The sequence below is a fragment of the Bombina bombina genome, chromosome 4 (genome assembly GCF_027579735.1).
Source record: "Bombina bombina isolate aBomBom1 chromosome 4, aBomBom1.pri, whole genome shotgun sequence".
NCBI classification, from domain to species: domain Eukaryota; kingdom Metazoa; phylum Chordata; class Amphibia; order Anura; family Bombinatoridae; genus Bombina; species Bombina bombina.
In genome coordinates, this window is record NC_069502.1 from 708,233,941 (window position 1) to 708,252,752 (window position 18,812).

Genomic DNA, 18,812 nt, shown 5'->3' on the forward strand with positions numbered 1-18,812 from the left:
CACTGTTGTAATAGGAGTGGGAGGGACCTTTTTTAGCGCCTTGTTGCGCAGTTAAAATTCGAGCACAGTCTTCCTGCTTCTTCCTCTTTGATCCAGGACGTCTCCAGAGAGCTCAGGGATCTTCAAAATTCGTTTTTGAGGGAGGTAATCAGTCACAGCAGACCTGTGACAGTGTGTTTGACTGTGATAAAAGCGTTAAATCTAAATAATTTGATATCCGTTTTTCGGGTACTGAGGGGTTAATCATCCTTTTGCTAATGGGTGCAATCCTCTGCTAATTAATACATTTAAAGAATTGTTGACTATAACTGAACTAGTTCTTTGTTATTCAATTGTGTTTTTTTTAAAATAAGCGCTTGTAAACTTATTGAAGTAATTTCCAAGCTTGCTAGCTTCATTGCTAGTCTGTTTAAACATGTCTGATACAGAGGAATCTGCTTGTTCATTATGTTTAAAAGCCGATGTGGAGCCCAATAGAAATATGTGTACCAATTGTATTGATATTACTTTGAATAAAAGTCAATCTGTACCGATAAAGAAATTATCACCAGACAACGAGGGGGAAGTTATGCCGTCTAACTCTCCTCACGTGTCAGTACCTTCGTCTCCCGCTCGGGAGGTGCGTAAGATTGAGGCGCCAAGTACATCAAGGCCCTTACAAATCACCTTACATGATATGGCTAATGTTATGAAAGAAGTATTATACAATATGCCCGAGTTAAGAGGCAAGCGCAACAGCTCTGGGTTAAGGACAGAGCGCGCCGATGACACGAGAGCCATGTCTGATACTGCGTCACAATTTGCAGAACATGAGGACGGAGAGCTTCATTCTGTGGGTGACGGTTCTGATTCGGGGAGACCGGATTCAGAAATTTCAAATTTTAAATTTAAGCTTGAGAACCTCCGCGTGTTGCTAGGGGAGGTGTTAGCGGCTCTGAATGATTGTGACACGGTGGCAATCCCAGAGAAATTATGTAGGCTGGATAAATACTATGCGGTACCGGTGTGTACTGACGTTTTTCCTATACCAAAGAGGCTTACAGAGATTATTAGCAAGGAATGGGATAGACCCGGTGTGCCCTTTTCCCCTCCGATATTTAGAAAAATGTTCCCTATAGACGCCACCACACGAGACTTATGGCAGACGGTCCCTAAGGTGGAGGGAGCAGTTTCTACTTTAGCCAAGCGTACCACTATCCCGGTGGATGATAGCTGTGCTTTCTCAGATCCAATGGATAAAAAATTAGAGGGTTACCTTAAGAAAATGTTTGTTCAACAAGGTTTTATATTGCAGCCTCTTGCATGCATTGCGCCTGTCACTGCTGCAGCGGCATTCTGGTTTGAGTCTCTGGAAGAGGCGATTCGCACAGCACCATTGGATGAATCTTTGAGCAAGATTAGAACCCTTAAGCTGGCTAATGCGTTTGTTTCGGATGCCGTAGTGCATTTAACCAAACTTACGGCTAAGAATTCCGGATTCGCCATACAGGCGCGCAGAGCGCTATGGCTTAAATCCTGGTCAGCAGATGTAACTTCTAAGTCTAAACTACTAAACATTCCTTTCAAAGGGCAGACCTTATTCGGGCCCGGCTTGAAGGAAATTATTGCTGACATTACTGGAGGTAAAACTTCTCCTCCACAAGGGAGGTTTCATCTGTCAAGGTTATCAACAAACCTAGTAAAGAAAGAGGCATTTCTACAATGTGTACAAGACCTCTTAGTGATGGGAGTGATCCACCCAGTTCCGCGAACGGAACAGGGGCAAGGGTTTTATTCAACTCTGTTTGTAGTTCCCAAGAAAGAGGGAACTTTCAGACCAATCTTAGACTTAAAGATCTTAAACAAATTCCTAAGGGTTCCATCGTTCAAGATGGAAACCATTCGGACCATCCTACCCATGATCCAAGAGGGTCAATATATGACCACAGTGGACTTAAAGGATGCCTACCTTCACATACCGATTCACAAAGATCATTATCGGTACCTAAGGTTTGCCTTTCTAGACAGGCATTACCAGTTTGTAGCTCTTCCCTTCGGGTTAGCTACGGCCCCGAGAATTTTTACAAAGGTTCTGGGCTCACTTCTGGCGGTACTAAGACCACGAGGCATAGCGGTGGCTCCGTACCTAGACGACATTCTGATACAAGCGTCAAGTTTTCAAAATGCAAAGTCTCATACAGAGATAGTTCTAGCATTTCTGAGGTCGCATGGGTGGAAAGTGAACGTAGAGAAGAGTTCTCTGTTGCCACTCACAAGGGTCCCTTTTCTAGGGACTCTTATAGATTCTGTAGAGATGAAGATTTACCTGACGGAGTCCAGGTTATCAAAGATTCTCAATGCTTGCCGTGTCCTTCACTCCATTCCAAGCCCATCAGTAGCTCAGTGCATGGAAGTAATCGGCTTAATGGTCGCGGCAATGGACATAGTGCCATTTGCGCGCCTACATCTCAGACCGCTGCAACTATGCATGCTAAGTCAATGGAACGGGGATTACTCAGATCTGTCCCCTTTGCTAAATCTGGACTAGGAGACCAGAGATTCTCTTCTCTGGTGGTTGTCACGGGTTCATCTGTCCAAAGGAATGACTTTTCGCAGACCAGATTGGACGATTGTAACAACAGATGCCAGCCTACTAGGCTGGGGAGCAGTCTGGAACTCCCTGAAGGCTCAGGGATCGTGGACTCAGGAGGAGAGACTCCTCCCGATAAACATTCTAGAATTAAGAGCAATATTCAATGCTCTTCTAACTTGGCCTCAGTTAGCAACACTGAGGTTCATCAGATTTCAGTCGGACAACATAACGACTGTGGCTTACATCAATCATCAAGGGGGAACCAGGAGTTCCCTAGCGATGTTGGAGGTCTCGAAGATAATTCGCTGGGCAGAGTCTCACTCTTGCCACCTGTCAGCGATCTACATCCCAGGTGTGGAGAACTGGGAAGCGGATTTTCTAAGTCGACAGACCTTTCATCCGGGGGAGTGGGAACTTCACCCGGAGGTATTTGCTCAACTGATTCGTCGTTGGGGCAAACCGGATCTGGATCTCATGGCATCTCGCCAGAACGCCAAGCTTCCTTGTTACGGATCCAGGTCCAGGGACCCGGGTGCGGTGCTGATAGATGCACTAGCAGACCCTTGGGTTTTCAACATAGCTTATGTGTTTCCACCTTTTCCGTTGCTACCTCGACTGATTGCCAGGATCAAACAGGAGAGAGCATCAGTGATTCTGATAGCGCCTGCGTGGCCACGCAGGACCTGGTATGCAGACCTAGTGGACATGTCGTCCTGTCCACCATGGTCTCTACCTCTGAGGCAGGACCTTCTAATCCAGGGTCCTTTCAACCATCCGAACCAAATTTCTCTGAGGCTGACTGCTTCGAAATTGAACGCTTGATTCTATCAAAGCGTGGGTTTTCGGATTCGGTTATTGATACATTAATACAGGCTCGGAAACCTGTTACCAGAAAAATTTACCACAAGATATGGCGTAAATATTTATATTGGTGTGAATCCAAGAGTTACTCATGGAGTAAGGTTAGGATTCCTAGGATATTGTCTTTTCTACAAGAGGGTTTAGAAAAGGGCTTATCCGCTAGTTCACTAAAGGGACAGATTTCTGCTCTGTCTATTCTTTTACACAAGCGTCTGGCAGAGAATCCAGACGTCCAGGCTTTTTGTCAGGCTTTGGCTAGGATTAAGCCTGTGTTTAAAACTGTTGCTCCTCCGTGGAGCTTAAACTTGGTTCTTAAAGTTCTTCAGGGTGTTCCGTTTGAACCCCTTCATTCCATTGATATTAAGCTTTTATCTTGGAAAGTTCTGTTTTTGATGGCTATTTCCTTGGCTTGAAGAGTCACTGAGTTATCTGCCTTACATTGTGATTCTCCTTATCTGATCTTTCATTCAGACAAGGTAGTCCTGCGTACTAAACCTGGGTTTTTACCTAAGGTTGTTTCTAACAGGAATATCAATCAAGAGATTGTTGTTCCATCGTTATGTCCTAATCCTTCTTCAAAGAAGGAACGTCTTTTGCATAATCTAGACGTGGTCCGTGCCCTGAAGTTCTACTTACAGGCAACTAAAGATTTTCGACAAACTTCTTCTCTGTTTGTCGTTTACTCTGGACAGAGGAGAGGTCAAAAGGCTTCGGCTACCTCTCTCTCTTTTTGGCTTCGTAGCATAATACGCTTAGCCTATGAGACTGCTGGACAGCAGCCTCCTGAAAAAATTACAGCTCATTCCACTAGAGCTGTGGCTTCCACCTGGGCCTTTAAGAATGAGGCCTCTGTTGAACAGATTTGCAAGGCTGCAATTTGGTCTTCACTTCATACTTTTTCCAAATTTTCCAAATTTGACACTTTTGCTTCTTCGGAGGCTGTTTTTGGGAGAAAGGTTCTACAGGCAGTGGTTCCTTCTGTTTAATGTTCCTGCCTTGTCCCTCCCATCATCCGTGTACTTTAGCTTTGGTATTGGTATCCCATAAGTAATGGATGACCCGTGGACTGAACACACTTAACAAGAGAAAACATAATTTATGCTTACCTGATAAATTTATTTCTCTTGTAGTGTGTTCAGTCCACGGCCCGCCCTGTCTTTTTGAGGCAGGTTCTAAATTTTCAATTATATCTCCAGTCACCACTGCACCCTATAGTTTCTCCTTTCTCTTCTTGTTTCGGTCGAATGACTGGATATGACATGTGAGGGGAGGAGCTATATAGCAGCTCTGCTTGGGTGATCCTCTTGCAACTTCCTGTTGGGAAGGAGAATATATCCCATAAGTAATGGATGACCCGTGGACTGAACACACTACAAGAGAAATAAATTTATCAGGTAAGCATAAATTATGTTTTTATATCCCTTTCCTGTTTTATACAGTTCAACTGCCTTTTTCCCACAGATCCTTTGACAATTCTTTTTCTTTCCCCATGACTCAGAATCCAGAAACGTCAGTGCAGCACTGGATGAAAGATGCAAGGGTCTGTCAGGAGTCCAGAAACTCATTGACCTTTTATACACACACAATAATTACAAGCAAACAGATCACAGGTAAGGATGGTTACCTTTAATAGCCATTCAAACCCCTTTGTGTCAACTTGTGTGCATGTTATCAGGCCAAAATCACCAGGGTATGTAAACTTTTGATCAGGGTAATTTGGGTAGTTTCTGTTGTCATTATGATTTAAAAAGAGTAAACACAGTTGATTGATAATAAATGGCTTCAGCCAAACACTAACCATGAGTGAAAGAAAAGTTTTTGTGTTATCATTCATATTCCTGAAAAATGGCCAAGAAATCATAAATTCTGCCAGGGTATGTAAACTTATGAGCACAACTGTATATTAAACCGTATTATCAATTTCAAATGTATATATGTAATTTTATTAAAAATTCTTTATTCACAAACCGTTGTTGTGCCGCCTCGCTCCGCCCCTCTTTTTTAGTTGCCTGAATAAACTTGACGCTTACTTATTCTCCACCCTCTCTACACGTCAGACAATTTGCACGCTCCCGACTCTGACATTTCAAATGCATGCGCATTGGAGCAAATGACGTATACCAAGTAAACATTGAGTCACGAGATTTAATGTTTACTTGGTTCAGTCTGAAGTAAAAGTTTGACTGGATAGAGAGTTCAAGTGATCGGTCCCTTCTAAATCGAGCATAATATTAATATTATAAATAATATTATATAGTTTTTAATAAGAAACATTATTGGCTAAATTGTGCATATCACAAACCATGGGTAAATAAAATGCAGTCACATACTTGCTACCACTGTTTGAAGTAAACAATGAATCATTTGACAATAATACACGATTCACTGTTTACTTTTGTGTGCCGTGTGTAAAATAAGAGACAAAGTGCATGCATTGAAAACACATGAATGCGCAAAATCGTCGCTTTTTAACGCTCCTGATTGTTTGGACGTATGCTGCGAAGAATCAGGACTGTGCTTGCGTAAATCATGTTGCATAGAAGCAAGCCTGTCTTGTGTCAGGCTTATTAATTGGTAGAATAAAATAAACAATCAATGAGACGTCACATGGGGCAGGAGATAGACAGCATTAGACGTAGCAATTAGACAAGGATTTGTAAGTGTTTTTACATACATACCATTACATGACATTGAGTGTGGAAATTGAATGTAATGTAACAATAGCAATATTATAATCAATATATATGGAGTTTACCATCCCTTTAATAAAGAATATTTATGTTTAAATGTTTTTATTAGGATTTTCATAACAGATATCCAAAGAAAAAGATATTACAAAAAGGAGACAAAACCCCTCCAAATAGGGGTTGATTGATTTTATAACAGTATACCAATATGTCATTTGTGAGAGATAAAAGTAACCTTAGTACTGAGAAAAAGACAAAGAAAGAAAGATAACAAAAGAAAGGAAAAAACTAATAAATAACAAATCACCCACACATATGTAAACATATCTCATACAATATATTTTATGAATGCTCTCAAGAATTGTTTCACATAAGCCACATGGTTATTCCCACATGTTCACCTTGTAATTTATATCTTTAAATATAATTTAGTTTCCAACGCCATAAGCTTCATCCTCCACTCTATCAATACTATGTGGTGGATGTGTTATTCATGATCCATTAGAACCAGATCTTCTCAAATGACTCTCTAGTATTCATGATCCATGAAGCGGATTCATAGATTCTAAACATGTTATTTATCCTGTTCCTTCCATCCATGATGGTACCCCCATTTTCCAATAATAGGCTATAGCTGTCCTGGTGATTATACATACTATTCAAATAAATGTATTAATATCCTTGTTATACTTTTTGTCACCTGTGTGTAGCACAGCCTGCGATATATTGAGTTCTATCTCCTCCTCTAGGATCGTGCTTAGCAGCGTTGAGAGAGATTGCCAGAGTTGTTTGATCCCTTCACACTCCCACCACATATGCTTAAAAGTACCTACACACCCACATCCTCTATAACATAGATTTGATTTGGTTTGTGACATGTGGGAGGTTTTAACTGGAGTGAGGTACCAACGAAATGCTGTTTTAAGGGAGTTTTCACGTAGATCTGCGCTAATCAACCCTCTGCTAATCGAGCTAAATATGTTCTCCCATGTGTGTTTGTCATAAGTGATGTTAATGTCCTCTTCCCACTTAAGCATCAGAGTTGTCTTGGGGGTGTTATCACTGTTCTGGATAGCTATGTACAATATGGATATTGTGCGTTTAGGTCTAGACGCTAAGGAGTACATTTTTCCCAGTGCTGTGGGGGGTGCGGACCCTAGTGTCACCTAGATATTTCCGTATGGATGAGGATAATTGTAGGTATTGGAACCACCTTATCTCCACCGGTGTCAATTTGTCTTGAATCTGAGTGTAAGTCATACGTTTGTTGTTAAGTAAAGCGTCTGCTACCCTGTACAACCCTTTGTTGGCCCATTTGTCTATAGTGCTATGAAGCTCTCAGCTATCCATTTCTTAACTGGTCTGGTGAATGCATATATCGGAGATCTGTGTGCAGCTGTACTACCTGTTTGGTCACTCCACAATATGTCATCATCCTGTGGCAGACCCTCCATCCCTGCCTCCAATTTGGGCCAGATAACATCCCCCTGTCTTCTCCCCATCAGCATTGTTTGGGATATTCTTGCTGCTTTATAATAATCTAACAAGTTTGGAATGCCCACTCCCCCCAGAGTTTTGTGATGTGTAAGAATTCTTGAAGGAATTCTCGCTTTTTTGCTGCCTCTAACATAAGCGAATAACTCTTTGTAGTGTAGACAGTTCTAAGGTTTGGATTGGTATAGGTAGAGTTCGAAATAAGTAGAGTAATCGTGGGAAAATGTTCATTTTGACTGCGGAAAGGCGACCATACCAAGAGAAGGTGTATCTCTTCCGTTTCTGGAGGTCTTGTCGTATAGATTTATAAAGTGGTATGTAATTATATTTATACAATTGGTGAAACTGAGCTGTCAGTTGTAACCCCAAATACTTTAGAGTGTGGTTTACCCATTTAAATTCAAAGTTAAGCTCTATAGTTTTCTTAGTATGGGGGAGGGGGTAACGTTATTGGTAGTGCCTCACATTTCTCAAGATGATTTTTATATCCCGAGATCTGTGAAAATCTGTTGAGAAGGTTATATAGGTTTGGAAGAGATATCAATGGTTTTGTAATTGTAAATAAGATATCATGTGCAAATATTGTAAGTTTGTAGTTGTGGTTAGCTATTCTTGTACCTGTTATGTCTGGGGACAGTCGTATTCTAGCTGCCAAGGACTCTATGCAGATTGCGAATATTAGGGGAGAAAGAGGACACCCTTGTCTTGTTGGACCATCAAAACCCAGATGTCGTAGTACCATCAGCATATATCCCAATTCTATCCTATCGAACACCTTCTCCACATCCAATAACATGAGCAGAGAAGGCATCTCCTCCCTACCAAGGTGATCTATAATATTTATCATTCTTCTGATATTGTCAGGGGCCTCTCTATTCGTTACAAATCCCACCTGATCTGGGTGGATAAGTGAGGGTAATATTGCTTTCAGTCGATTGGCCAATATTTTAGTAAAGATCTTTGGATCTTGATTTATAAGCGATTTAGGGCGATAGCTGGCACACAATTTAAGATTTTTCCCTGCCTTAGGAATGACCACTATTTTGGCTCCCAGTAACTCCCTAGGTATCTCATGGCCTTCTGAGAGGTGATTACAGAATTTTGTGAATTGAGTCAGCAATGTCGTTCAAAACAGTTTATAATAATCTCCCGGTCCCGCAGCTTTTCCCACCTTTAACTCTTTTATGACCTGTATGACCTCTGCAGGAGATATGGTGGCATTCAAAACTTCCCTGTCATTCTCAGATATACCTGGGAGGTGGGCATCCCGTAGGAAGCTATGTGTGTCCTGTACAGTAGTTTGTGAATGTATAGTCTTATGTCCGTCATAAAGTTGGCCGTAGTACCTTGCGAACTCGTCAACTATCCCCTATGGAGAAGTTATTGTGTAACCATCTGCCTGCTGACTGAGAGGAATAGCCATGGCTTTATTTCGTTCCTGTATTTTATGTGCTAAGTACCTATCTGGCTTGTTGACAAATATAAAATATTGAACTTTCAATTTGTGTAGTGTTCTAGTTGCATTTGTAGTCAATAAATTAGCTAACGCTGTTCTCTGCAATTGCAAAGTTCGCAAGACGCCACTATTGTGTGTGAGTCTATGTATCTTTTCTAAATTGGCTATCTCCTGATGAAGTTTAGATATCTGCTGCTGGAGTTGTCTGGTATGTGCCGCCTTTCTCTGTATTAGTAAACCCCTTAAGTATGCTTTATGAGCGGCCCATGTATATAAAGGATTGGAGGTGGTATCTACATTGATGTCCCAGTATTCTTTAAGATATTTTATGATGTGGTCTTGAGGTGAGGGTTGTTTAAAGTATTGTGGGTCGTAAGTCCACGATTAGGTGTTATGTGCGGCAGAGTTGTAAGTGGTGTCAGTTGTGGTACTGTATAAAGCCTGCCAAGTGTCCATGAGAGTCTGGGATGCAAGATGTTCTCATATGTATTTAATATCATGATTATGTTGTTGTTGTTTCTTCTGGGATAAGGCCTCCCGATTGGATTCTGTGATTGGAGACAGATTAATATTAAAATCTCCAGCCACAATGATCCTAGTTTGAGACCACTGAGTGAGGAGATACAATATTTGGGTAAAGAAATCTGCTTGCTTCTCGTTGGGTGCGTATATATGCGTATATTATATATCTCCTTTCCTCATCTGTTATTGTAGATTTGTGTGTAAAATTAAGGGCCAAATGGATTAAAATGGAGACTCCTCGTTTTTTTTTAGTAGAGGCTGTTGCATGTTGTTGAAAGTGTCTGGACCAGTACTTAGGGACTTGGTGGCGAAGAAAATTTGTCTCTTGTAAAAAAAGGATATTAGCCTTAATATTTATGTATTGGTTCATTGCTATTCGTCTTTTAACATCCGTATTCAGGCCTCTCACATTGTGAGAAATCAGTTTAATGTTTGGGGCCATCAAGTTGAGTAGTGTCTGGGGCCGTATGTAAGCTAGGGAGCATCTTTACAATGTTTTTATAACAGATAGCTATCTGGTAAGAAATGGTTTCTATCCAATCTCGCATTATGTCTGTATGGAACACATGGCGTGCATCAGTGATGTGTAGATCTAAGGAAAGAGCATATTTGGTTGTTTGGGTATAACAACAAACTAGTAAATTAACCATAAAAAATGAACATAGTACCTCCCTCATGAAAGGGTTAGGTGATAAAACAGATAATGTCAACATTGAAATAATTTTGCAAGTGCCATATATATTAAAAGAACAATTATAAGCAAAGCCCCCCTATAGGCATATATCGTCTGCAGTAAACACCCATCTTACCTCTGAGTTACCCTCAGACCTGCAAATAACATCATCAATAAACTGGTAACCTATAAAGAGAGTCCTACAACACAGGTACTTTTTAAACATTATGACTGTAGAAAGTCTTAGAGCTGACGCCTCTAGTGCTGTTCAGTAGAGAGTCTCATCGAAGGATACTCTATTTTAGAGATCTAGGCCCTCCCAGCATCTTTGGGCCTTCGTCTGCCATCTTCTCTCTGAAAAGAATTCTAGAACTCGGATCTTTGTTTCATTTGTTCTTAGGAAGTCGTTTGCTTATTGTTTTCCATTTAGGGAGGGTGCTTGATTTCAGTCGTGTATGAGGTTCCAGTGGCAGCATCGAAACTGGTAAGTCAGGCATGTTTGGCGTCTCTAGTCCCAATCGTTGACACAAGTCCGGAATGTCTGCCGCTTCCTTGATGGTTATAGTCAGGTTGTCCTTTAATATATAGAGAGCAAAACGGAACCCCCACTTATATTGGATCTGTTGTTTTCTTAATAATTGAGTAATAGGGCACAGAGAGTTCTGTCTTTGCCATGTGGGCCCTTTCTATAGTAAATTCTGTATCTCCCTTGTCTCCTGTTATGCTTCTGAAAAGTTGTAGCAAATTGGCGGACAGATCTCTACCGGTGACTGTCTCTGGTATACCTTTTAGTCGTAGATTACTTCTTCTACTAATGTTCTCTGAGTCCTCTATTTTGTATTGCATCTCTGTGAACAAGAGTTTGTGAGGATATAGTTTGCGAGACCCCAGCTAGGTCTTCTGTGATTGCTTCTGTGTGGTCTTCGAGTGTATCGATTCTGCCACCATGTTCAGCTATGTCTGATCTGATTTCTGTCAGGCTGGTAGTGACCGCCGTGTGCATGGAATCGATTTTGTCCCATAACTTATCGAAGCTGGTGGAGATATATTGCTTTGAAACTAGGGATTTTAGATCTGCTTTGGTCACAGGAGTCTGGTCTGCAATTGGTGTTGTGGTTTCTGAATCTGAATCCATTTCTTCTTCCACTTCTATTTCTGGATGATCTATCTGTTTCAATGGTTTAGATGATTTAAAATATGTGTTCAAGGAAGAGGTCTTACTTTGTCTATCCTTGGTGGATTTTCTGGCAGACATTTCGGGGGATATGTGGATATCTACAAATAGTCTCTGATAGATATTTTGATAAATGAGAGAGTAGATATCACCAGGAAGGAGATTACCTATATATAAAAGAGAAAAGGGGGGGACCCCAGGAGATCCTATAGGCTAGGGGAGAGGCTTGTATTGAAATGTCCTTGTTTACATATGTAGATAGGGCCCTGGTATGGTTTGAGTATTGCATAGGTTCACTTTGTTATGATATGAGTGGCATGTTATAGAAGACTGTTCCCCTGAGATTCATACCATATATCACTTAGTAGCTCCGCGAGATACAGATTTTCTATCTTCCAGGGGGGTCTCTGGAGTCTGAAAAGCTTTAGTTTAGCACCTGCACAGCATGTGGCTGGGGTTTAGAAGTCAAGCATATTTCTAGGTGGTGTTTGTACAGATTTATTCGTCCCAGAACTTTAGATGCGCCATACCAGGTTCAATGGTTGAGGTCCTGCAGAGGGTCAGCAGTCACTATACCATGTGGTGTTATGATTCAACAACTTGGATGTTGGGAGGTCTTAAGTTGTATTTTAAAAAGTGCTAGTTGTGACTCCCAGCAGGGTATAATGTAGCTGTGATCTGATGCACTGGTTGCAACCAGTCTCAGTTTGATGGGAGCACTGTTTTAGAACAGGGGCTGTGAAGAAAGATGGCGGTTTTTCCCGCCACTGATCTTCCTGCAAATGTGTGGTACTGGCTCTGTAGTTAGTAGCTTAGTCCCAATAAAGTGTTGTTTCAGTTACAGAGTGTCTTAAAGTCTATGGTCTGTTGATCATATGTGTGTTATTGACCCCTGCCGTTCTTGTGATGCTTAGCTCTGCTTCTCCTCCCCTTTCGGTGGGGTTATTGAGACCTTCGTTGTCTTTATTATGACCAAAAGCCCCGGAGTAGACCGCAGCCGCAGACTTTCCTAGAAATTTGCCGGTTCTCTATTTCTGTTATACTATAAACCCACTCGAAACTGCTCCAAATCAGCACCAGATTGTCTGTGCCTATGTGGCTTGCCCCCAAGGAGTTCTTCCGATCTGATTACCCCTAGCAGATGCACAAAATCACTGTTAAATGTCAAGTTCTGTACGGAGCTTCACAGTTGTGCTGCTGCTCAAGTTGCTGGCAAGCTCCGCCCCTAATAAAGAATGTTTAAGGGGAAAAGGATCATTGCTTAATGCAATTGTCTTGTTCTTGTATCTAAATCCCTTAACTAACACGGCTACTACAATTAAAGAAACCTAGAATAAAATATAATCTGACTCTTTCTGAGGGGTCTGCTTTCTCTACTCAATGAAAATAAATTAATTTGGAGTACTAATTGACTAGACAAAACATATTTTCTTTCATGTAATTGGCAAGAGTCCATGAGCTACTGATGTATGGGATATACAATCCTACCAGGAGGGCCAAAGTTTCCCAAACCTCAAAATGCCTATAAATACACCCCTCACCACACCCACAATTCACTTTTTACAAACTTTGACTCCTATGGAGGTGGTGAAGTAAGTTTGTGCTTGATTTCTATGACGATTCTAAGCATTTTGAAGCCTAATTCCTCTGAGTACAGTGTTTGTCAGAAGGTTTTATGGTTTTCCTTGCGGGAAATCTTTTCAAAGGTTCTCTGTTATCGGTCGTAGGGATTCATCTCCGATCTCCCTTTTCAGATCGACGCTATACTCTTATATTCCATTACCTCTGCTGATACTTTTTCAGTACTGGTTTGGCTATCTGTTATATGTGGATGGGTGTCTTTCGGTAAGTATGTTTTTCTTATTTAAGACACTCTCAGCTATGGTTTGGCGCTTTATGTATTAATATAAAGCTTTAAATATATGTATTTTACTTATATTTGCCATGAGTCAGGTCTATTTATATTTCCTTTTGCAGACTGTCAAGCATGTTTAGGAAGTTATTTGTCATACCTGGGGTATAGTCCTTTTTTCAAATTGACTGTTTTTTCTTTCAATTTCACGTGCAAAATTAGGCTCGCGAGGGCGCAAAATGCTGTTATTTATTGCATCATTCTTGGCGCAATAATTTTTTGCTGAAAATTTACGCCTTTGATGATGCAAGTTAGTCATTTCCGGAGTCTTTTTTGATGCCAGGGTTCCTTGCATGAGGTTGCGTCTGTGATGACGCAAGTTGCGTCATTTCCGGATGTTGTAGTCGCCAAACATTTTCCTTCCTTATGCGTCATACTTGGCGCCAAAAATGTAGTTTATTTTTTCACCCCACTTCCTATATGCCTCTTGCCTTCTATATGCTCAGAGGGCTATGCTGTTTGCATTTTTTTCCCATTCCTGAAACTGCCATATAAGGAAATTGTCAATTTTGCTTTAATGTTGTTTTTTCTTTTACATTTTGCAAGATGTCTCAATCTGATCCTGTCTCAAAAGTAACTGTTGGAACCCTGCTGCCTGGTCACAGTTCTAGCAAAGCTAAGTGTATCTGTTGTAAATTAGCTGAGATTATATCTCCAGCTGTAGTATGTAACAGTTGTCATGATAAGCTTTTGCACGCAGAAAACATTTCCATGAGTACTAGTACAGCTTCTGTTGTTCCTTCAACATCTAATGTACATGATATCCCTGTTGATATGAAAAAATTATGTTGCTGATGTGATACAGAATGCTTTGTCTGCTATTCCGCCTTCTAATATATGTAAAAGGTCTTTTAAAACTTCTCATAAAATTGATGACATTTCTAATGACCGACAACATACTGAAATATCCTCCTCTGATGAGGTTCTCCCTGATTCAGAAGATCCTACCTCAGACACTGACTAATCTACTTATCTTTTCAAGATTGAGTATATTCGTTCCTTGTTAAAAGAAGTGTTGGTTACTTTGGATATTGAGGAGTCTAGTCCTCGTGATATCAAAACTAGTAAACGTTTAAATTCTGTTTATTTCTGATGTGATTGCTAAGGAATGTGTTACACACGGCACTTCTTTCAATCCTCCTTCTAGGTTTATAAGGTTGTACCCTTTGCCAGCGGCTAGATTAGCGTTTTGGGAAAAGATCCCCAAAGTTGATGGGGCTATTTCTACTCTTGCCAAACGTACTACTATTTTTATGGAAGACAGTACTTCTTTTAAAGATCCTTTAGATAAGAAACTTTGAATCGTATTTTTTAATGTTTCATCTGCTGTTTAAATATTGATAAAATAAGTGTAAAATTTCTATAAAACAATGGGAGCTGCCATGTTGTAAGTTAGGTTACCTTCTCTGCTGTGGCCAATTAGGGGCAGTTATAAATAGGTCACTAGAGTGGGCAGCCAATGACTGTGTGGAATATAACATTGTTTTGCAGTTCCATTTCTAACGGACAGAAAAGCTCATAATTTCAGAATGGAATTACAGGAAACGGTGACAAAATAAAAGCTGAAAGTATATTTTTCTTCTTTAATGTGACCTATAAACTGTACAACTCAATTGAAAAACAAACTGAAATGTTAAACTAATACTTTGTTGAAGCACCTTTTGATTTTATTACAGCACTCAGTCTTTTTGGGTATGAGTCTATCAGCATGGCACATTTTGACTTGGCAAGATTTGCCCCTTCTTTGCAAAAACACTCCAAATCTGTCAGATTGCAAGGGCATCTCCTGTGCACAGCCCTCTTCAGATCACCCCACAGATTTTCAATCGGATTCAGGTCTGGGCTCTGGCTGGGCCATTCCAAAACTTTCATCTTCTTCTAGTGAAGCCATTCCTTTGTTGATTTGGATGTATGCTTTGGGTCGTTGTCGTTGTCATGCTGAAAGATGAAGTTCCTCTTCATGTTCGGCTTTCTAGCAGAAGCCTGAAGGTTTTGTGCCAATATTGACTGGTATTTGGAACTGTTCATAATTCCCTCTAGCTTAACTAAGGTCCCAGTTCCAGCTGAAGAAAAACAGCCCCAAAGCATGATGCTGCCACCACCATGCTTCACTGTGGGTATGGTGTTCTTTTGGTGATGTGCAGTGTTGTTTTTGCGCCAAACATATCTTTTGGAATTATGGCCAAAAAGTTCAACCTTGGTTTCATCAGACCATAACACCTTTTCCCACATGTTTTTGGAAGACTTCAGATGTGTTTTTGCAAAATGTAGCCTGGCTTGGATGTTTTTCTTCGTAAGAAAAGGCTTTTGTCTTGCCACTCTACCCTATAGGCCAGACATATGAAGAATACGAGAGATTGTTGTCACATGTACCACACAGCCAGTACTTGCCAGATATTCCTGCAGCTCCTTTAATGTTGCTGTAGGCCTCTTGGTAGCCTCGCAGACCAGTTTTCTTCTTGTCTTTTCATCAATTTTGGAGGGACGTCCAGTTCTTGGTAATGTCACTGTTGTGCCATGTTTTCTCCACTTAATGATGACTGTCTTCACTGTGTTCCATGGTATATCTAATTAATTTCTTTTGTACCCTTCTCCTGACCTTTTAACAATGAGATCCCTCTGATGCTTTGGAAGCTCTCTGCGGACCATGGCTTTTGCTGTGGGATGCGACTAAGAAAATTTCAGGAAAGACCAACTAGAGCAGCTGAACTTTATTTGGGGTTAATCAGAGGCACTTTAAATGATGGCAGGTGTATGCTGACTCCTATTTAACACGATTTTGAATGTGATTGCTTAATTCTGAACACAGCTACATCCCCAGTTATAAGAGGGTGTGCACACTTATGCAACCACATTATTTTAGTTTTTTTTTTGTTCTCTTCCCTCCACCTAAAAGATTACAGTTTGTTTTTCAATTGAGTTGTACAGTTTATAGGTCACATTAAAGGTGGAAAAAGTTCTGAAATGATTTATCTTTGTCTCATTTTTTTACATCACAGAAACCTGATTTTAACAGGGGTGTGTAGACTTTTTCTATCCACTGTATGTGTATGTATATATATATATATATATATATATATATATATATATATATATATATAAGCACTCTCCGGCTTTGATATAGCACAAAAGTATTGTATAATACAATACTTTTGTACTATATCAAAACCGGAGAGTGCCTACCTGTTCTAAGTTTGTATTGAATATTTAATCCTCAGTTCACCCTGGAAGTTGGTACTAAGTTGAGTGAGTGCTGGTTCCTGGATTGGAATATATATATATATATATATATATATATATATATATATATATATATATATATATATATATAATCTGTAATTTAATGTAATATTTTTAATAGTGTATTTGCTCTTTTTTTTTTATAGTGCTACTCCTGAATACAATGGACAGACTAGCAATGTGTCTGTGAAAGGTCAACCTATGGATGTAGGCATGCAGGACGCAGAAAATGGTCTGAAGTCTGGAGCCACAGCAAACACAACTCATACCCAAGAGGAAGCTCTCTCTACACCTTCTTCTAAAAACTCTAAATCAAAGCAAAAACTTAATGTTAAAGAAGAGTTGGAGAAACGACAAGGAGGGAAACAGTTGTTAAACCTTGTAGTAATAGGTGATTCATATTTATTTTTTACCTGACCTTCATCTCCTACAGATCGAATTTTCTTTTTGTAATCCAACACAATCAAATTGGATTCTTTTGCACAGAATAGTAAAAAATAATGTATATGTGTATATGGATGTAGAGGAGGACACCTAACTGTGTGTAAGTTATTTTGCCATCCCAAGCATACTGTGTAAATCAAGAGTCTATATCTTAAGAAATATCAAGGTTAGTTTGCAATAAAGCCAGGATCATGGCTACGTAATAATCCCAAGGCACCAATACACAACTTCAGTTGTTGCAGTTGGTCCTTATTTTCATCTAATACGAGGAGAGTCCACGGCTTCATTCATTACTTGTGGGAATACAGAACCTGACTACCAGGAGGAGGCAAAGACACCAGGCTTAAATACCTCCCCCACTCCCCTCATCCCCCAGTCATTCTTTTCCTTTAGTCACAAGAGGTTGGCAGAGATGTGTCAGAAGATTTTGGAGAAGTCACTTATGGAGGGTAGTACTCTTTGAGATGGACTGGAGTTTTAAGTAGTCCTGTCAGCCTCTCAGTGAGAGCATGGATGTAAGTTAGAGTCCGGAGATGCAGGGAGAGTCTTTCTGCAAAACCATCCCAACTCATATTAACAGCTCCTTAAGCAATCAGCGTTGACGAGTTTCACTGCCTGCTTTCTTCACTCAAGTCCATGTGAGGAGCGATGCTACACACTATCAAAATTGAGAGGCCGTGTTTCTATTCCACGGCGTGGATTCTCGTAAGATAGTTTCATTTTCTATATATGTAATGATAACGCAAGAAGACAGGGTCACAGTGTGGCTCCTTTTATCTGTATAGAATCAAGGGTTAATATCTCCGGAAGGTGATTATTGAACAGGGGGGATGTATACATTATTGCTTTATTGTGTTATTGCTGCGGCATGTGTTAGATGTGGCTTGGGCAATGTGGAACAGTCAGGCTTTTTCCTCCCTGTATTACTGCGCAGCCTGTTTTGTTGACGCGCATTTTCCTGACTGTTGGCTGCAGGAGACGAAAGAGAGTTTCTCTGTGGGCCTGGGTCATAGGAGGTGGTGAGTGCCCCCGCCATTGGGTGTATACAGGGAGTGCAGAATTATTAGGCAAGTTGTATTTTTGAGGATTAATTTTATTATTGAACAACAACCATGTTCTCAATGAACCCAAAAAACTCATTAATATCAAAGCTGAATATTTTTGGAAGTAGTTTTTAGTTTGTTTTTAGTTTTAGCTATTTTAGGGGGATATCTGTGTGTGCAGGTGACTATTACTGTGCATAATTATTAGGCAACTTAACAAAAAACAAATATATACCCATTTCAATTATTTATTTTTACCAGTGAAACCAATATAACATCTCAACATTCACAAATATACATTTCTGACATTCAAAAACAAAACAAAAACAAATCAGTGACCAATATAGCCACCTTTCTTTGCAAGGACACTCAAAAGCCTGCCATCCATGGATTCTGTCAGTGTTTTGATCTGTTCACCATCAACATTGCGTGCAGCAGCAACCACAGCCTCCCAGACACTATTCAGAGAGGTGTACTGTTTTCCCTCCTTGTAAATCTCACATTTGATGATGGACCACAGGTTCTCAATGGGGTTCAGATCAGGTGAACAAGGAGGCCATGTCATTAGATTTTCTTCTTTTATACCCTTTCTTGCCAGCCACGCTGTGGAGTACTTGGACGCGTGTGATGGAGCATTGTCCTGCATGAAAATCATGTTTTTCTTGAAGAATGCAGACTTCTTCCTGTACCACTGCTTGAAGAAGGTGTCTTCCAGAAACTGGCAGTAGGACTGG

At 40.3% G+C, this 18,812-nt stretch overlaps 1 protein-coding gene across 1 annotated transcript in view; it reads left to right on the forward strand.

Moving 5' to 3' along the window:
* The window catches only part of HBS1L (HBS1 like translational GTPase), a 510,596-nt gene that overhangs the window by 347,636 nt on the left and 144,148 nt on the right, over positions 1 to 18,812 (forward strand). Inside the window, exon 6 of the mRNA XM_053710900.1 lies at positions 16,738 to 16,982. Coding sequence (XP_053566875.1) covers positions 16,738 to 16,982 — 245 coding nt within the window. The remainder of the gene's footprint in view (positions 1 to 16,737; positions 16,983 to 18,812) is intronic.